The sequence below is a fragment of the Suncus etruscus genome, chromosome 9 (assembly GCF_024139225.1).
Source record: "Suncus etruscus isolate mSunEtr1 chromosome 9, mSunEtr1.pri.cur, whole genome shotgun sequence".
NCBI classification, from domain to species: domain Eukaryota; kingdom Metazoa; phylum Chordata; class Mammalia; order Eulipotyphla; family Soricidae; genus Suncus; species Suncus etruscus.
In genome coordinates, this window is record NC_064856.1 from 10,089,833 (window position 1) to 10,108,783 (window position 18,951).

The window sequence follows — 18,951 nt, forward strand, 5'->3', positions numbered from 1 at the left end:
GCAAAAACCTACATTGTGTGTCCGAGAAATCTTTAACCCTCATCGCTGCCCAATCCCCAAGGTCCTGACACAGCCCTGCCTATCTTGAGGTTTTAGTGTTTTCATTTGAAAATCAGCCCATCATGGCCTCCTTCAAGGGGAGGGTCCAGAACCAAGTGGAAGATGCCTGCCCCCCTCTTGTTCTGTGAGGTCACAGTGAGCATAGCTCTGCCCCATGGATGCATTCCAAATAAGTGGGAGGCAGAGGGTGCAGCAGCTCACCTGCTCCCCAACTCCCAGACAGCCCTCACGGCCCCCCATCCTAGAGAAGTTCAATGCCACGAACAAAGAACCCGCTTCATACATATCAGGAGCCCAGGTCCAGAAGGTGAGAACAGAACCTTCCCTGTGCTCGGCCCCTTTCACCCCCCAGGGGAGAGGACACCACCTTCTTGGCACCAGCTCAAGGAGCCAAAGTAGGACAGTAGGGGACAGTTGTCTTTTCAGGGGTATCTACTGAGTAACCTACTATATGCCAGACACTGGATATTGTGCCAGGCAGCAGGAGTTGCTCAGGAGGAGGTGGTCCTTATCTCTAGGATCCCCAATCTAATAACGCAGGAAAGAAGCATTCATTGGGCAAGTGAGCCCCTCAGTCAGCTTTACATGTAGGGAACTTCTAATTGACTCCAACCTTAGATGCAACTTTCCCAGAACTCCTCCCCCCTTGGGTGCATAACCTGGGAGGGCTGAATAGACAATCCAAAGAGGTGAGGGGGGTGGAAGTTGGCTAACACTTCAGCAAATACTTATAGTTGCCCCTTTTTTAATGACAATTCCTCAGACCTGAAGAATTTATACATATATTTGTACATTTGAAGAAGTAATACATTGGCATCAATGGCGCATCCCTGTTTGATTTTTTATGAATAGTCATAAATCCATTGGAAGTATAATTTAAAAAAATTAAAACCTTATCTTAAATCAAATTTATTGTGTGGCTGGAGAAGAGAGTACAGAGCATAGGGCACTTACCTTGCATGCTGCCAACCTGGGCTCAATCCCTGGTATCCCAACCACCCCACTAAGAATGATTCCTTAGTGCAGATCCAGGAGTAACCCTAATCATTGTCTGGTATGAGTAAAAAAGAAAAAAGAAATAAAACTGAATACACAAGGTCTCAGGACTAGGCACCTCCAGAATTAAGCTTCAAGTTTGGTTGTGCCAACCAGAACTCAGATTCCTGCCACCCGTTTTCTCTTCCTCTGCTTCCTTGCCCAACCTCAGTCACGGGTCACACAGAAGCATAGCAGAAGGAGAGAGCCTTCTATGGGGTTCCTGTTAGCAAAGTAAAGACTTTTATCTAAGTGCCCAGATCCTTGTTCACACCCCTGAAACCCTACACCACAGACACCTCACCCCAGAAGACATTCCGGTTCTTGAAGCAACCAACATGGGGCAGTGGGAGTAAGCGGGAATGAGACTGAGGTCGCTGGGACTGTCATAAACTGTGTGGGGCGAGTGTGAACAGTTCAGGGACAGAGCAGGGAGGCAGTGGCTTTGGGGTTTTGACTACAGCCAACAATTCCACAAAAGAGATGATAATTTTGGAATTTGGGGTATGCCAGGTCTGGATCTATCTCTAAGACTCAGAATGGGGAGGCTTGAATAAAGCTTTCTACCTCTCAGTGCCTCCCTCTGGGGCCTGGGCACTCACAGTGCCTACAGGAGATGAACTATACATCTGCTTCTTATCATTCCCAGGATCAGCCAAGGTTGCAACACCTACCGGCAGATGGAGGACACCACAACCAGTGAGCAGGGTGTGAGGGAAGGGGCCCTGGAATTTCTGTAGGCAAGAGGGGCTGAGACGTAGAATCATCAACAAACAGACCACGTTCACCCAGCAAGGGGCAGCAGTGGGCAGGGATCCCTTACACCCAGCATGAGCTGCTCCCCGCATGTCCTAGGGCCTTTGTACCCAAGGTCAGACATGATATCACAGGCCTATGCCTTCCACAGGTGATGCCTCCTTTCTGCCTCTCAACATCGGGCCCTCAGTCCCAAGCCTGAATTACTACCTACGTGGATGGAGATGTACGTATATACTAAAGAGCCATCTTGCCCACCTACGTGGACAGAGTGTCCAGCAACTGGTCCGGGAGGCTTAGGATGAAGTCACTGATATGGTTTGGTGGAACTCACCTGCCTTTCCATGACAGAGTTCTAATGACACCCCTAAAATGAGTCATCCATTTCCTGTCTACCCTCCACTTCCATGTGTCCAACCATCTTCCGACACTTCCACCCATCAACCATATGCACGTCCTTATCTCTCCTATAGGTCCATTCCCCCTCAGCCTCTAGCCCATTCCCCCTCAGCCCTAGCCTCAAGTCAGTGTTCACAGCCATCCTACTGTCCACCCACCCATCCTGCCAGGCTTTCTCCCACCTCCCACCCAACTTTCTCTTACTTAACCCTTCATCTGCTAAGTCATCAATGTCTTTTACTCATTTTAATCCAATCTAGCCGTTCATTCCATTCTTCCATCTATTTATGCATCCTCCTAATATATCCATCTCAACTCCTGCTTACTGTTGCTTTGTGTTATTTTGTGTTTGCCTCACCCATGCTGGGCAACACTGGGCAACAGGTCAAACATAGACAGTATATAGAACAGAAGATTTGCACACCACAGACTTTTCAGTGCTCTGAGGACTACAGAACTACAGGTCCACTAATTGACCCTTGAAAGCAATGCAGGATTGTGGCTCACTGAATAGGCACTTCTCATGGGCAGAACCAAGCACTAGCCTGGGCCATGAGTGAATGACCCAGCTCAAGGTCACCTCTCAGCCTCACGTGCTCATTATATTTCTGTTGCTTCTCCTACAGCTTTGTTCAACTATCTGGCCTGTTTCCTGCGGACTCAGGCCCAGCAGATGCTCTTCAACAGTTGCAGGTAAAACAGGAGCAGAGGATGGGCTAGAGGCTGGGACAGAGTAGAAGAGCAAGCAGCCCATCAACCAGCTTAACTTGCAACTCAGTCATTAGATGAGATAGGATATCTCAAAAATGGCTTTTCCCAGATTCTACTGCCAGAGCCCACTGGGCTCCATTGCTGTGGTTTCTGGGCCCACAGCCCTCTGGAATCTTGCCACTTCCTTTTCCAACTGCCTTCATTCAGCATCCTGCTTACCAAGCATCAGATAGGCAAGAATGAGGTTCTCTTCCCCAGGACTCATGATTCTTTCCACCTACTCAGCACCCTCCTGCACGTATTATTTTTTCTTGCCAGAAGTGCCTGGCCCACACCTTCCCTTTCCTGCCATGTGAATTCCAGTGGGTGCTGCACAGCCCTGCACACCTACCCACCTTGCTCTGTCATTCATTGACCATCCAAAAAGTTTCATTCATGTCTATTTCCTTCATTCCCTTGCTCCCTCCAGTTCCCTTCAGAGTAGAGAATCCTTGAGAAGGTCAGAGGTAAGGCAGGCATTGGCACTGAACCCATAGGCAGGCATTGGCACTTAGGATATGTTCCCCAGGAGAGAGAAGAAGGGAAAAAGTAAGAGCTCACTTTCATTTGGAAACAGTGAAGTCACCAGACACAGTGTATTCACAATGCCCAGAGGAAAGGAGTGAGGGCCAGACCCCCAGATTAGCAACCAGGGCAAAGTTTGATCCCCTTCTGACTCTGGCTTTCCTGCTTTCCAGATCCCGGCAGCTCTGCCAGATGTTCATGGAGAAGACAGGGGTTCTGATCCTCTGCACCATTGGTGTGTGCCCAGGGCAGAAGGAGCCTGGGCTCTGTCCCTCTGGGGGTTGGAGGGGCTCCTGTTTACTGTGTGTCCCAGGCAAGACAATGACCCTCTCTGAGCTGCCCTTTCCCATCTAGTGAGGATGGATGTAGGGATTTGAGGACTGTTTTATTTGGTGGAGGTCATGACATGATGCAGCCTGTTAGTGAGAAACATTTGCCCACTTGGAGCCATCAGTGTTTTATGGGGCCAAAATACAGCAGATAGGGCATGTGCCTTGCTTGCAACCAACTCAGGTTTTTTATCCCTAGCACCCATATAGTTCCCCAAACCCTGACAGGGATAATCCCTGAGCACAGATACAGGAGTAAGCCCACAGTATCAATAGGTATGATCCTAAAGCAAAAGAAAAGAACTCTTTTTTAAGTGGTCAAATGTTTTCAATACGTTTGTATATATAACTAGGAGTAGAGTTGTTGTATAATTATATTTCGCTGGCCAAACTGTTTTCCTTTTCCACCACTTTATATTCCTACCATCCCTATGTGAGGGTTCTGCTTTCTCCATCTCCTCCCCAATTCTTGGTATTATCTTCAGTTCAGCCACCCAACATTTGTGTAGCAAAAGAATCTCAAAGTGTTGTCTCCCTTTCCTACTGAGCATCTTCTCAGGAACCTATTAGCCATTGGGGTTTTTTTTTTTTTCTTTGTAGAAATGAGAATTCAGCTCTTCCCCATTTTGAATTAGATTGTCTATATTTTAGTAAACTTGTGAGTTCCTTTTGTGGTATGGGGACTTGTACCACAAATATTTCTCCCATTCTGTGCATTTTATCTTACTTTCTTGATTGGGGAAGTCAATAGCACAAAACTCAAATTTTTATGAAGACAGATGTATGTATTTTGTTTTTTTACTATTTCTTTCGGTGTCACATCTAAGAAACCGCTGCCTAATACAACTCCATGAAGATTGACTCCCATATTTCTTCTAAGACTTTGATAGCTTACCTCTCATTGTTATAATTAAAATTCATGATCCATTTTAGTTTATGTTTGCGTATGGTTTGAAGCAAAGTTCCAACTTCATTTTGAAAGCAAATACCCAGTTATTCCAGCATTGTTTCTGAAAGCACTAGTCTCTTCCTGGCTGAGTTGTTTTGGCACCCTCACTTAACTATGAAAATGGAGATTTCTTTCTGAACTCCCAGTTCTGTCCTACTGATCTTCATGTTCCTCTGTCTGCACTACCCTGATCAGTTCCTAAAGTTTTGCACTACATTTGAATCTTGAAATGTGAGTCTTCCAACTTTGTAATTTTCCAAGACTCTTTAGGCTTGTGGGTTTCTTCTATTTCACTATGAATTTTAGAATTAACTTTTCCTTTTCTGCCTCCCCCAAAATGCTATTGAGGTTTTAATGGGAATTACATTGATTTGGAAATAAATTTGGAAAGAGTCTTCTTAATAATATTGATTCTTCCACTCCATAAGCATTTCCATAACTAATAGATATGTTTCCTTCCATTGCCTTCAGTGAAATCACCTTCCTTTAATCACTTTCAGAGTACAAATTTTACCCATCTTTTCTGAAATTTATTCTTATGACATTCTAAGTTATGCTATTTTTAAATATAATTTTTAATTTTACATACATATTTTATTGCTAATGCTCATGAATGCAACTGATAGGGAACGGTTTCCAAGAGATGCTCAGGAGGCCTGAGGGTCACCCAGTGACTCTCAACTAGTCAACAACAGTTCGATGCAGGGGTTAGGGTTGCTGCTCAGGCCTTGCCGTTCTGAGGATACTTGGACACCATGGAGATGCTGGGAGCCACCAGGACTGCACCCAGAAATTCTCAGGAAATCATGTAGTGCCAGGAATCTGGGTTGGACACCTACTAGGCAAGTGCCCTACCCACTGGCCCCAATATAATGGAAGTTTTCTATCTTGTATCCTGATGTTGATCTTGTATCCTGACTTTACTAAACTAGTTCTAATACCTAGAAAAACACTAAATCTTGGATATTTTAGGTTTTAAAATACAAAATCACACCCTTTGCCTTATATTTATTTTTCTTTCCAAATTGGCCTGACTAGAGTCTTCAGTATAAGTTAATTAAAAATAATAAAACCAGCAAGGTCTTGCTCTTGGGAGTGAGGAACAAGCATTTCAGCTTTCATTGCAGTGGATTTTTCAGAGATGACTTTGACAGACAGAGGGTCTGTCCTATCACTTGTTAGTGAGTGGGTTTTTTTTTTGTTTTTTGTTTGTTTTTTTTTTAGTTTTTGGGCCACACCCGGCGTTGCTCAGGGGTTACTCCTGGCTGTCTGTTCAGAAATAGCTCTTGGCAGGCACGGGGGACCATATGGGACACCGGGATTCGAACCAACCACCTTTGGTCCTGGATCGGGTGCTTGCAAGGCGAACACCGCTGTGCTATCTCTCCGGGCCCTAGTGAGTGTTTTTAACAGGAACAATAAAACTGCTTTGAGGATTTTTAAGTGAAAACTCGAATAGCAAGATTTCAGGTAGAGTGGAAAGCATAAATGCAGAGACCACTTTCTTTTCTTTTGGAATAAAAATGTTTATTTGGGAAATGTGAGAGTGGAGATAATTTCCTAAAGGAACCATACTCCATATTAGAATGTACAAAAATCCAGAGCAAAGGATCTATCTCCTTTCCCTTCTCTTTGCCAATTACCCCCAAAGATTTAGATGAAGAAGGAGAGATGTGTGGGCTATCAGTTTATGTGACATATTTTCCATCTATTATGCCATTCATCCATGAAGTATCAGTGTTATTCTCAGAGTATGATGAAACTGAGTTATGGATAAATTAAGCCACTTCTCTCAAAAGTTGCTAGTAAGTGGTAAAGTTAGGTTCTGACCCCAAATGCCTTAATTCCAGAGCCCTTCACCATGTGTTTCAAATCTCAATACCTAATTCCACAGGATTCTGGATTCTCTCTATGCACATGCCATCCAAAATGGAAGTCTGGCAGGTGAGTGTGTCCATTATCCAGCACCCACCACTGATTTACCTCATCCTTGATCAATGGTACCTCCATAAGATCCCCTCACTCTCATCATATTTGGAAGCCAGCCAGTTCCTGACTTAGCCCATCTCTCTCTCAGCCTTTGCCAATTGCCATGCACCTTGAAACCCATCCCCCTGGCCAAAATATGAGTTTCAAAGACCAGAGGCCACAGGATGCTATTCCAGTCCCTCAGTTTCTGTGGTGACTCGTCTGGTTTCTCCAGGCTCCTATATAAAGGATCCTAAGGACAAAGAACACATTTCTCTCTCAAGGAAGTTTCTCAAATGATGTGGCACCCTTAGGTTTGTGGCTGTTGGGAGAAAAGAGATGGAAATTAGCTTCCAGAGTGCCCAATCTCACATCCATAAAAATCTGATATCTATAGTAAAAGAATTTGTCCCTCCCTCTTTTGATTGTCCCCTCATTAAATTCTTCATATTCTTCAAGATCCAGCTAAAATATCTCCTCCATAAAAACTAAAAGGAAAGCTGTCATATTTACCTTTACCCTCTGATAATTTTCTGTAACCATGACTATTTTCTCAATTATAATGGCAGTCCTAAAAGGCAGAACCAATCCTGTTTTTATCCCAGCAACAAATGGCCAGTTGCCATACTCTACCATGTCTGACTGACTGAGCAGCTGAGGAAAAATTATAAGAAAAATAGAAGAGTGGGTTGAATGATAGAATGAATAGATGGGAGAGAATATTGGGAGATGAATGAATGGATAGATGACTGGAAATATGAATGGATGAGAGTAAGGTAAAGCAGATGAATGAGAGGGTAGAGAATGAGATGAAGAAAAATAATAAAAGGGTAGATGGGTTGGAGATTGATAGAATTGGTAGAGGGATGAGGAGGATATGGTTATATGAATAAGAAGGAGGATAAATGGATTTTTGGTAGATAGTATATTGATGAATAAATGAAAGCGTGACTAGAAATGTGAAAGAATGTACACATTTGTGGTTGTTAGAAAATGGATGTTTGGGGCCCGGAGAGATAGCACAGCGGTGTTTGCCTTGCAAGCAGCCGATCCAGTACCAAAGGTGGTTGGTTCGAATCCCGGTGTCCCATATGGTCCCTTGTGCCTGCCAGGAGCTATTTCTGAGCAGACAGCCAAGAGTAACCCCTGAGCGCCACCGGGTGTGGCCAAAAAAAAAAAAAAAAAAAAAAGAAAATGGATGTTTGGCAACACTCTGATTGTGAAGAGCTTTTACTAGAACCACAGAGAAAGACTTTGGGGTTGGACAACTTAGTATGCCTGCAACCTGGAGTTGATTTTATGCCAGGATACTTCATGGGTAAGGTCTTCCTGTTTTTAGGCCAAAGGTTTTTACTTTCTATTTCATCCATATTTTGCTGTGCCTATGCAAACATCAACTACCACACACACACCTTTTATATTGTATTTTTTAATTTCTTATCTTTTAAAAAAAGTTTGCTAAACCTTCTGCTATTGTATTAATGACTTTATAGAGATAAGAGATACAATAATTTTCACAAATATACTTGCTACTAAACTTTTTCTTCTAATTTATTTTTTAGTTTTTCTTTCTATTTTCTTTGTTTTTTAAATAACTTTGCTTTCCCTCATCTTGAAACAAATGTATTATGATCAGATATGTCAAATATGTGATGCATTTTCTTCAAATAAAAAAAATTTTTTAAAAAGAAAATGGATGTTTGGAGCCAGAATAGGTTATCTGAAGAATAATTTGCTTTCTTCAATACTCTACCAGGATGACAGCATAAATAGTCCACTGAAGACCTTAAGGTAAGGAGACCCTGCTAAATAATTATATTATTTCTTTTTTTTTTTTTTGGTTTTTCGGGCCACACTTATTTGATGCTCAGGGGGTACTCCTGGCTAAGTGCTCAGAAATTGCCCCTGGCTTGGGGAGACCATATGGGACGCTGGGGATAGAACCGCAGTCGCGATCTTTCCTTGGCTAGCACTTTCCAAGCAGGCACCTTACCTCTAGCGCCATCTCGCTGGCCCCATATTATTTCCTTTTAAAAATATATATTATCACCAGAATCTGGGCTGTATTAACTGCAGGCATTACAAACTGACCAACTTCTGTTTAAATTCCAACACCCATTGCCTGGCCAACTTTATGTAAATAATTTCACCTCACTGGTCCTCTCTGATTATAAACCCCTCATTTATGAGAGTAAGCATAATATCCTTGCTCTGGGTAATTTCAGGTATAAAGATCCTGATCCATAGCCAGTCCTCCATAAATGGTAGCTGGGAAGAAATTTTAACCAACCAGATACCACCTGCTGGCAGCATCCTTATTTGCAAACTCAAATGTTTATAAGGAATTAGCTGAATTCCATCATAGGAAAAAATACATATTAGAAATAAGAACCTGCTGGGTAGCTCTACGGATGTCCCAAGAAAGTGGGAAATTGGGAAGATAATTCTTTGTTGGATGATTGGCAAAGGTAGAGACAAAAAGTGATTATAAGAATAAGTTGGCCCATATTCTCTTTGCTCCTAAGGATGTATCAGGAGAAGGTGCAAAGACATGCTGGAGAAATCCAAGATCTCAGAGATAACATGAGCTTGCTCATTATCAGACTCCAGATGATGGAAGCCATGTCAGATGAGGTGAGATACTGACTGTTCTTCCCCTAAACACCCCACTTCTCTTTTGATGCCAGATTTCCACCTTTGGTGGAGCACATCCCCTAGTAATTTTCTTTCTGAAAAAGAGAGTTAAAGAATAAGTAGGGTCCAGAGAGATAGCATGAAGGTAAGGCATTTGCCTTGCATGCAGAAGGTCGGTGGCTCGAACCCTGGCATCCCATATGGTTCCCCAAGCCTGTTAGGAGTGATTTCTGAGCATAGAGCCAGTAGTAACCCCTGAGCACTGCTGGGTGTGACCCAAAAACCAAAAAAAAGGTCAGTGGTTCAAATCCCAGCATCCCAAATGATCCCCCGAGCCTGCCAGGAGCGATTTCTGAACATAGAGCCACGAGTAACCCCTGATCACTGCCAGGTGTGACCCAAAAACCAAAAAAAAAAAAAAATAATAATAATAATAATAATAATAAGTAAAAATACACAAACATAGCTAGCATGTTTGAAAACATCTTTATTCTTTTTTTTTTTTTCGTTTTTTTTTGGGGGGGGCCACACCTGGCGGTGCTCAGGGGTTACTCCTGGTTGTCTGCTCAGAAATAGCTCCTGGCAGGCACGGGGGACCATATGGGACACCGGGATCGAACCAACCACCTTTGGTCCTGGATCGGCTGCTTGCAAGGCAAACGCCACTGTGCTATCTCTCCGGGCCCGAAAACATCTTTATTCTACCTATGCACTTGGTTGATAGTTTGGCTGGGTATAGAATTCTAGCTAAGAAATCGTACAGTGGGTAGAGCACTTGTCTTGCATGCAGCTGACTGGAATTTGATCCTTGGTATCCCATATAGTCCCCTGAGCACCATCAGGAAGAATTACTGAGTACAGAGGAGTTACTCCTAAGTATCACTGGATCTGGCCCAAAAAATAAAAAAAAAAAAAAACATTTCTCCTGGAATTTTGAAGGATGCTCTCTCCTTTTCTAGCTATACTGTTATTAAATATCCTAATGGTGTGATTATTGGCTTGCTGAGTTATTTTACCCCTGGATGTTTGTTGGTATTCTTTCTCTCCCCAACCCCTCCCTGATTAATGTTTTATATTTAATCTGGTAATCTTAGAGCTTGTTGAATCTATGAGTTGACATTTTTAATTATTAGATGTTATCTCTTTCCCATTATGCCTCTCCTCTCAGGATTCCACTTATATCCATATAATGTGTGTTTTGACAGTATATATACCAATTACATCCATGCTATAAACTTTTAGAAACTAGTATAAGAATTACTATGGGGGCCGGTGAGGTGGCACTAGAGGTAAGGTATCTGCCTTGTGAGCTCTAGTCAAGGAAGGACCGCAGTTCAATCCCCCGGCGTCCCATATGGTCCCCCCAAGCCAGGGGCGATCCTGAGCGCTTAGCCAGGAGTAACCCCTGAGCATCAAACAGGTGTGCCCAAAAAAATAAAACAAAAAACAAAAAAAAAAGAGTACTTTTGGGCCTTGCAAGCAGCCGATCCAGGACCAAAGGTGGTTGATTCGAATCCCGGTCTCCCATATGGTCCCCTGTGCCTGCCAGGAGCTATTTCTGAGCAGACAGCCAGGAGTGACCCCTGAGCACTGCCGGGTGTGGCCCAAAAACCAAAAAAAAAAAAAAAAAAAAAAAAGAATTACTATGGGGATGCAGAGTAATAGCACAGCAGTAAGGCATTTGCCTTGCATGTGACCAATACAGGACAGACTCTAGTTTGAATTGAGGAGTCCTATATGGTTCCCCAAGCCTTCCAAGAGTGACTTCTGAGCATAGAGCCAGGAGTAACTCCTGAGCACTGCCAGGTGTGACCCAAAAACAAATAAACAAAAAGAATTACTATGGGATCTACTACTATAATTTCTTGTTTGTTTATCTTTTCCCTCTTTATTATTAAGTTCTCATTTTTTTTCTTTTTTATTTTTTTGGCCACACTCAATGATGCTCAGGGGTTACTCCTGGCTAGGGACTTTAAGGATTGAACCAAAGTCCATCCTGGATCAGCTGCATGCAAGGCAAACGCCCTATCACTGTGCTATAACTCCAGCCCCTCATTTTTTTCCCTTTTTTTTTCTTTGTTTATTTTGGGTCATACCTGACTATGCTCAGAGCTTGCTCCTTGCTCTGTACTCAGAAATTATTCTTAAGGGTACTGGGGGAGGGTCGTAGATGAGATGCTGGGAATTGACTCTAGGGTGGTTGCTTGCAAATCAAGATCCTGTAGTATCTCTCTGACCCTGTTTTTCTATTTTTTAGGCTTACAAATTATTCTGTATTGTGATCTATCCATGTACAGTTAAATATTTGCATTAAGTCTCTGGATGTTTTTCTTTGAAGGAGTCAGGCCTGATAGTGCTCAGGGACTATTCCAAGCTCTGTGCTCAAGAGGTCACTCCCATTTGTTCTCAGTGGACTATGTGGTACTAAGAATATAATCCAGAATTTCTTCAAAGCATGTACTCAGCCATTGAGTTTTCTCTTCAGCCTCCACTAAGTTCTTAATTGCATGTATTATTAGAATGCACATTTTTTTATTGTTAAACTATTCAACATTTTTTTTTTACTATTCAACATTTTTATCTATATTTCTCATTACTTTTTTGGAGGGATCACTTCTTGTTCACAGAAAACTATGAAGTACTGGAGATTTAACTCCACATACAAACATACAAAGCTTGGTCTTTGCTGTTTTTCTTTTCCTTTTTTTTTTTTTTTTTTTTTTTTGGTTTTTGGTTTTTGGGTCACACCCGGCAGCACTCGGGTTATTCCTGGCTCTATGCTCAGAAATCATTCCTGGCAGACTCTGGGGACCATATGGGATGCCGCGATTCGAAACACCAATCTTCTGCATGCAAGGCAAACACCTTACCTCCTTGCTATCTCTCCAGGCCCTGGTATTTTTCTTATTTGGGGCTTACTACCAGAAGTGTTCAGGGGACTATGTAGTCTTTGAACTAAAATCCAGGCCTCCCACCTGCAAAATAAAAGCTTCAGTCCTTTGAGCTATCACCCTGACCCCTTGTTGGTCTTTCTTTTTTTTTTTTTTTTTTTTTTTTTTTTTTTTTTTTTTTTTTTTTGGTTTTTGGGCCACACCCTGTGACGCTCAGGGGTTACTCCTGGCTATGCGCTCAGAAGTTGCTCCTGGCTTCTTGGGGGACCATATGGGATGCCGGGGGATCGAACCGCGGTCCGTCCTAGGCTAGCGCAGCAAGGCAGGCACCTTACCTCCAGCGCCACCGCCCGGCCCCCCTTGTTGGTCTTTCAATACCCTCATCTGCTATATTGCTACAAGCCTATATATCTGAAAGCACATGCATAATAATTACCAATTCCAAAGAAAGCACTCAGAAACATGGGTTTACTGTTTATTTACTAGTCTTCTCTGTACCCTCAGCAAAAAATGGCACAGAAAATAATAAAGCTTATTCAAGGAGATTACATCGAGAAGCCAGACTTCGCCCTCAAGTCCATAGGTCAGTAACTACCCCCACCCACCGGTTCCTGTCGAATTTCCACAGAATCCAGACTGCACATTTCTCACATGATTTGGCATGCCTTCCTCCCAAACACAAGGCCACATCCCACATGGAGAACACAACCTACATATACAAGCTAAAAGAAGGGATGGGGGAGGTGGGCATTTAGGTTGAGACTAGTTAGAGATGGAGAACACCCCCAACCCAGGGAATTCACCAGAAAGGAACTTCATGAGCAAGCAAAGGCAGCTCTGAAACTGGTAAGGTATAGATACCAGTCACAAGGCCAACAAGGTCCTAGAGAAGGAGACACCCTGGGTCAGCTGACTTGTGTACCCCTGGGCCCAAGAAGATGTAGGATCAGGAGATTTCCCGCTAACCACCCAGGGTCTCTCAGCTTCTGAAGGCCCACGTTTGCTCCTCTGGGAGACAAGGACCGTGAAACTCTGCAACTGACAACCAGGTGAGCATGGTGAGGGCTGACTGTCCCAAGCACCAACGCACAATGTTGGCCTGCAGGGAGTCACTTGCCCTCTCAGCAAGTCAGGCACCCAGCACTGCTGCTATAGCTACTAGCTGTTCTCCCCTTTTCCAAGGAGGATACTTAGGTCAGACAGTCTGTAGTGAGTGTCTCCCTGAGCTCCTGCTCAACCAAGCTCTTCCAACAGGAGCCAGCATCGACTTTGAACAGACTTCCCCCACGTACAACTACAACAAAGCTCGCTCCTACTGGAACTGGATCCGCCTGTGGAACTATGCGCAGCCCCCCGACGTGATCCTTGAGGCAGGGGGCAGCACAGGGGTGCAGGGTGGAGTCGGGTCTGACAGATCCAGTCTGGGGTTAGGGACCGGAAATGATGCAGGAAGGCCAAGGGGACAGTCTCTGGGCACTGATAGTTGTAGAGGTTTTATTTTGGGGCCCATGCCCTGTAGTATTCATCAGGGCCTACTTTTGGCTTTGTGCTCAAGAATTATTCCTGGCAGGCTCAGGAGACCATACAGGGTTTCAGATATGTCAGATATCAAACGCTGGTTGGCCATCTGCAAGGCAAAAACTCGACCGGTTCTGCTGTCACTCCAGGGAGGCGGTCTCATCCTGGATGACAGGAGGGAGGAGGGCTGTCTGGGGTCAGTGGCCCTCAAACCTAGCCTTGGAAACAGAAAGGATTGGGCACCTCTCCAGGGGTGAGGGAATAGAATCAGGGCATACACAATATGGCCCCCATAATGCCTGTTTCTTTTAGCCCAATGTAACCCCAGGTAACTGCTGGGCCTTTTCCGGTGACCGCGGTCAGGTGACCATCCGCATGGCCCAGAAGGTCTTCCTGTCCAACCTGACTCTGCAGCACATCCCCAAGACCATCTCCCTGTCGGGCAGCCTGGACACCGCCCCCAAGGACTTCGTGATCTATGTTAGTACTCACTCCTCCATCAACCAGGGTTGTGCTGAGAGAAGGGGGGCAGAGTCTTGGGGTGGTCTTCAGGCACTGGGATAGACCCGGACCATCATGCAACTGGCTGGAGGCTGAAGGTCAGAGCACAGTCAGCCTGAGCAGAAATGGACAGCAACTCTATTTACACCACCACCCCTTTTTTTTTTTTTAGTTTTTGCTTGGTTTTGATTTAGTTGTTGTTGTTGTTGTTGTGCCACACCTGGCAGCACTCAGGGGTTACTACTGGCTCTGCACTCTGCACTCCTGGCAGGCTCAGGACCATACCAGGAATCGAACCTGGGTCAGTCCCACTTGCAAGGAGAACGCCCTACTGCTGTGCTATTGCTCTGATCCCTGGTTTTGGTTTTTGAGCCACTTCTAGTGGGTCTCAGGACTTAGTTACTCCTAGCTGTGTGCTCAAGGAAATCATAAGTGCCAGGGATTGAACCTGGGTCAGCCATAAGCACATGCCCTACCCTCAGTATTATTTCTTTGTCCCTTCCACCCAAGTTTGTCAGAGCCAAGTTGGCCTTCAGTGATGAGATCACAGAGACCCCATTTTACTGATAAAATTTAAAAATTAAACAGGTCCAACAAAGGACATGCTCAAATCCTGCAAGTCAAAGAGAGAGTTAGAAAGGGACCTGCAGCCTTCTGAGTCCCAGCAGGGTATTTCCCTCCTAGCCATAGCTCTGTGCTCCATGCACATTGAGCTAGCAAGCACCTCTTCCTGGGAGGTGTGCCAGAGATAGCTTGGGGGGGTGGCACCTCCAAAGGCCCCACCCTTACCCCTCACACTTTCGAACCCTGGCTCCCTTCCCATAGGGGTTGGAAGACTCTCTCAAAGAGGAGGTATTCCTGGGCGCATTCCAGTTTCAGCCCGAAAACATCATTCAGATGTTCCCGCTCCAGGTAAGACAGAATAGGGGTCCTGAGAAACACTGCTGCGTGTGCTCTGTGTGCAGAGCTGGCCTGAGGACCCCCCCCTCTATCCCCTAGAAGGACCCATAGTACACCATGGTTACTAGACCACTGGGCAGACAAAATGGATGCTCTGAGTGAAGGGGCCCCTGCCTGTGGTTAAGAGGGGCCCATGAGAGGCCGGAGCAGTGGCTCAAGTGGTAAGGCATCTGCCTTGCCCACACTAGCCTAGGATGGACCATGGTTTGATACCCTGGCATCCCATATGATCCCCTAAGCCAGGAGCAATTTCTGAGCGCATAGCCAGGAGTAACCCCTGATTGTCACTGGGTGTGGCCCCAAAAACAAAAAAAAAAAGAGGGGCCCATGAGGAAGTCTGTCCCATGGCCATGGAGGTGAAGAAAATGTCCCACCTCTGTCAAGGCCCCAACTCCCCAATTCTCTCCCCTGGGATCAGCAGAAAAGGTCCCTGGGCCCAGAGCTGCTATTTTATATTTAATCTCCATGATGGTTGTCCCACAGTCCAAGCATGAGCCAGCCACAGGTCTGGACACAAAAGGACAGAGTTGGGGACCAAAGCGGGGAATGGAGAGCACAGATGGAATTGCCCTGAGATTCTGAAATGCCTGATATCCTGTTCTGACCACTTCTGTGCTTTGGGGCAGCCAGACCCTGCCTTTCCTGCCTCAGTTTTCCCTTCTGATTATCTGAAAGGTTGGCATCACTCCCTGGAACTGAAGGCTCCCCCTTTTGGCACTGGGAAAAGCATGAAGTAAACTTATAGGCTCCATCCCTTCTCAGGGATAGAAGTAGGGGTTGCATTTAAAGCACATTTGCAGTGTGGGGTACCACTGAGCTGTCAGCACTCAGTTTCCGTGCTCAGAGCAACCCAAGGCAGCAAGCTGACTGCTCCCATTGTGTGTGTGTGTGTGTGTGTGTGTGTGTGTGTGTGTGTGTGTGTGTGTGTGTGTGTGTGTGTGTGATACAAGGCAGGGCTCAACAGCTACTCTTAGTTCTGTGCTCAGTTGCTCCCTGCATACTCAGGATCCTATGAGGTGCCTGGGATCCAACCAGAGTCCATCACATGCAAGGCAAGAGCCTTAAGAGCTGTGTTATCTGCCCGCCCTTCATGCTCTGATCTTACAGAAAGAGATGTTTAAGTCCAGAAAAGGGCCATGATCTGCCCAGGACCCCACAGGCCAGCCCCTCAACATGGGGACACTTTCTGGTCCCACAGTACTTGAGCCTTGACCTCAGCCACCCCTGGGGCATGCTCTCAAGACAGCCCCTGCCCATCTCAGAGCTTCCTGTGTCCCCAAACTCCATCCAGGTGAAATGCAAAGGCTCCTTTCCAAGTCCTGCCCTCACAAAGACCAAGTGGGAGTCCCCAGGGTGGGGTGCAAGGCAGCCCCCTAGTCTGACTCTCTCTTCCAGAACCAGCCTCCTCGGGCATTCAGGTCGGTAAAGGTGAAGATATCGAGCAACTGGGGAAGCCCTCGCTTCACCTGCCTGTACCGTGTGCGAGTGCATGGTTCTGTGATGGCGCCCAAGGAGCAGCCCCCCAAGGACCCCTACTCCCAGAGAAATTAAAGTTTACTCTTTACTCCGGTGCTGTTCTCTGATGGCCCCCAGGAGGACAGGTAAACTCCCAGGTTACAGAGAGAAGCCACTGATAGATTGACTGCTCGGTGCCCAGGACAGTCCCATGGGACCCCATCATAGTTGGGTACAGGGACACTTCATGTTAGAGTCTTGTCAGATCCCCACCAGCCAGTGGCACTAAGGACTTAAACCCCAAGTGTGGGTGTGGCTTTCAGGTAAGGACAGCCATGACCCATGTGGTCCTGGGCACAACTCAGCCCCCTTGAGGACTTGCTCTCCCCATTAGCCTCCTTGAGGCTAGCAGGGGACAAGAAGTTCAGTCTTTTGGTGATTTACTGAGTGGCCTCAAGTAAGAAACACCCTCTCTAAGCCTTACCTACATACATACATTTCTGTGTTGTTTTGTGTGTCAAAAGACACTTATCAAAGTGAAAAGGCAACCTGCAGAATGGGAAGAAATATTTGCAGAACTTAATTCTATTTTCTTAAGAACTTAATTCTAAAATAGCAATAGCACCATCAGGTGCTCCCCGCACCATATCACCAAACTCTGCATGGAACCCTTGGAACAAAACCCAACTCTGGTCCACGTGACTGAGATTCTTCAGGAATGGCCCTCAGGGTCTCTAAGTCTCTACTTGATTGGCACACACACACACACACACACACACACACACACACAAACACACACACACACTTCATTTAAAAAAAATTTTTTTTTGGTTTTTGGATCACACCCAGCAGCACTCAGGGGTTACTCCCGGCTCTACACTCATATGGGATGCAGGGATTCAAACCACCGTCCTTCTGCATGCAAGGCAAGCACCTTACCTCCATGCTATCTCTGGCCCCTCCTTTTAATATTCTTAAACGTATTGACAGCAATGTGAAGAAATTATAAGGCTTGAATAACAACACTGAAAGTCTTCTGCTAAATAAGCTAACCACAAAAAGACATACCCTGTATTATTCTACTGAAGCGCTACTTGGAGAGGTTCTAGAATGTGGCTGAAAAGAGCATCTGCCTTGAAGGTACCAAGTTTTGAGTTCAGTCCCTGGCACCTTCCCATATGCTGAGTGTGATCCAGAAGCACTGGATGAGGGTCCCTGGAGCCATACAAAGGTGCTTCTTCAAGTGAAATGAAGTATGAACACTAGTGGTCACATCAACAGAAAAGGGAAGGAAAATATAAAGTATCAATCCTTCAAAATAAATAAAAGTCTGGGGAGAGATACATAGAGAAGTCAAAATTAGAGATGAGAAGATTAAGGATTTCCAGAGGTTGGGGCAGAGGATAACACAGAGAGAGCTGGGGAGAGATCGGGAAGAAATTATGGCGATGGATGTGCACACCACAAAGAAAGGTTTAGTAAGGCCATATGGATTCATGCATGAAGAATACACCAGTTGGCCAAGTCAGCAATTGTCTGCATAAAATATGTGTTCTTCCCTTCATGTCAACCTCCTTAGTAAAGTATCTTTGTCTTCTGCATATAGAATTTTGCACCTTTCTTTCCCAGTCTAATCCTGAAGATTTTACCAGCTTCCAGGTGGATAAAAACCCTCAGTGACATTTTTTCTATGATTAGGATTACTGTGCAATAAGTCTTGCTGTCTGGCACTGATATGATTTTCATTCTCTGTACATCCACCTGGGAAGAAGAAAAATCACTAATTCTCCTCAGGGTTCAAGATGAGTGTCATGGGTCTACCAGTATCCAGTACCCTTCAAAGCACAAATGTGCTGGACCCATCACTTCAAACCCTTGAGAATAAAGGATTCCCAGGAAAGGCAAAAACAGGTAGTGACATGGAGGATCTTCACAAGGTTACATGAAGAATCATGACAGTTGTGACCCCAACCCAGACTGACCAGATCCCAAAGTGTTTGCTCTCACCTGTAAGCCATCTCCCACCCCCAAAACTCTGTCCTTTAAGATTCCAGAAGAGGGGCCGGGCGGTGGTGCTAGAGGTAAGGTGCCTGCCTTGCCTGCGCTAGCCTAGGACAGACCGCGGTTCGATCCCCCGGCGTCCCATATGGTTCCCCAAGCCAGGAGCAACTTCTGAGCGCATAGCCAGGAGTAACCCCTGAGCGTCACCGGGTGTGGCCCA

General features: G+C 45.3%; 1 protein-coding gene across 1 annotated transcript; it reads left to right on the forward strand.

The window, feature by feature from the left end:
* The first annotated feature begins 122 nt into the window (after nt 1-122).
* On the forward strand, nt 123-16,826 carry SUN5 (Sad1 and UNC84 domain containing 5). The gene is made up of 15 exons (XM_049779501.1): nt 123-184; nt 280-367; nt 442-455; nt 1,745-1,803; nt 2,003-2,077; nt 2,877-2,943; nt 3,699-3,760; nt 6,698-6,747; nt 8,528-8,562; nt 9,297-9,405; nt 12,801-12,879; nt 13,551-13,666; nt 14,127-14,294; nt 15,141-15,227; nt 16,671-16,826. The coding sequence occupies exons 1-15, from the start codon at nt 123-125 to the stop codon at nt 16,824-16,826; spliced, it is 1,227 nt and encodes a 408-aa protein (XP_049635458.1).
* Nucleotides 16,827-18,951: the final 2,125 nt, after the last annotated feature.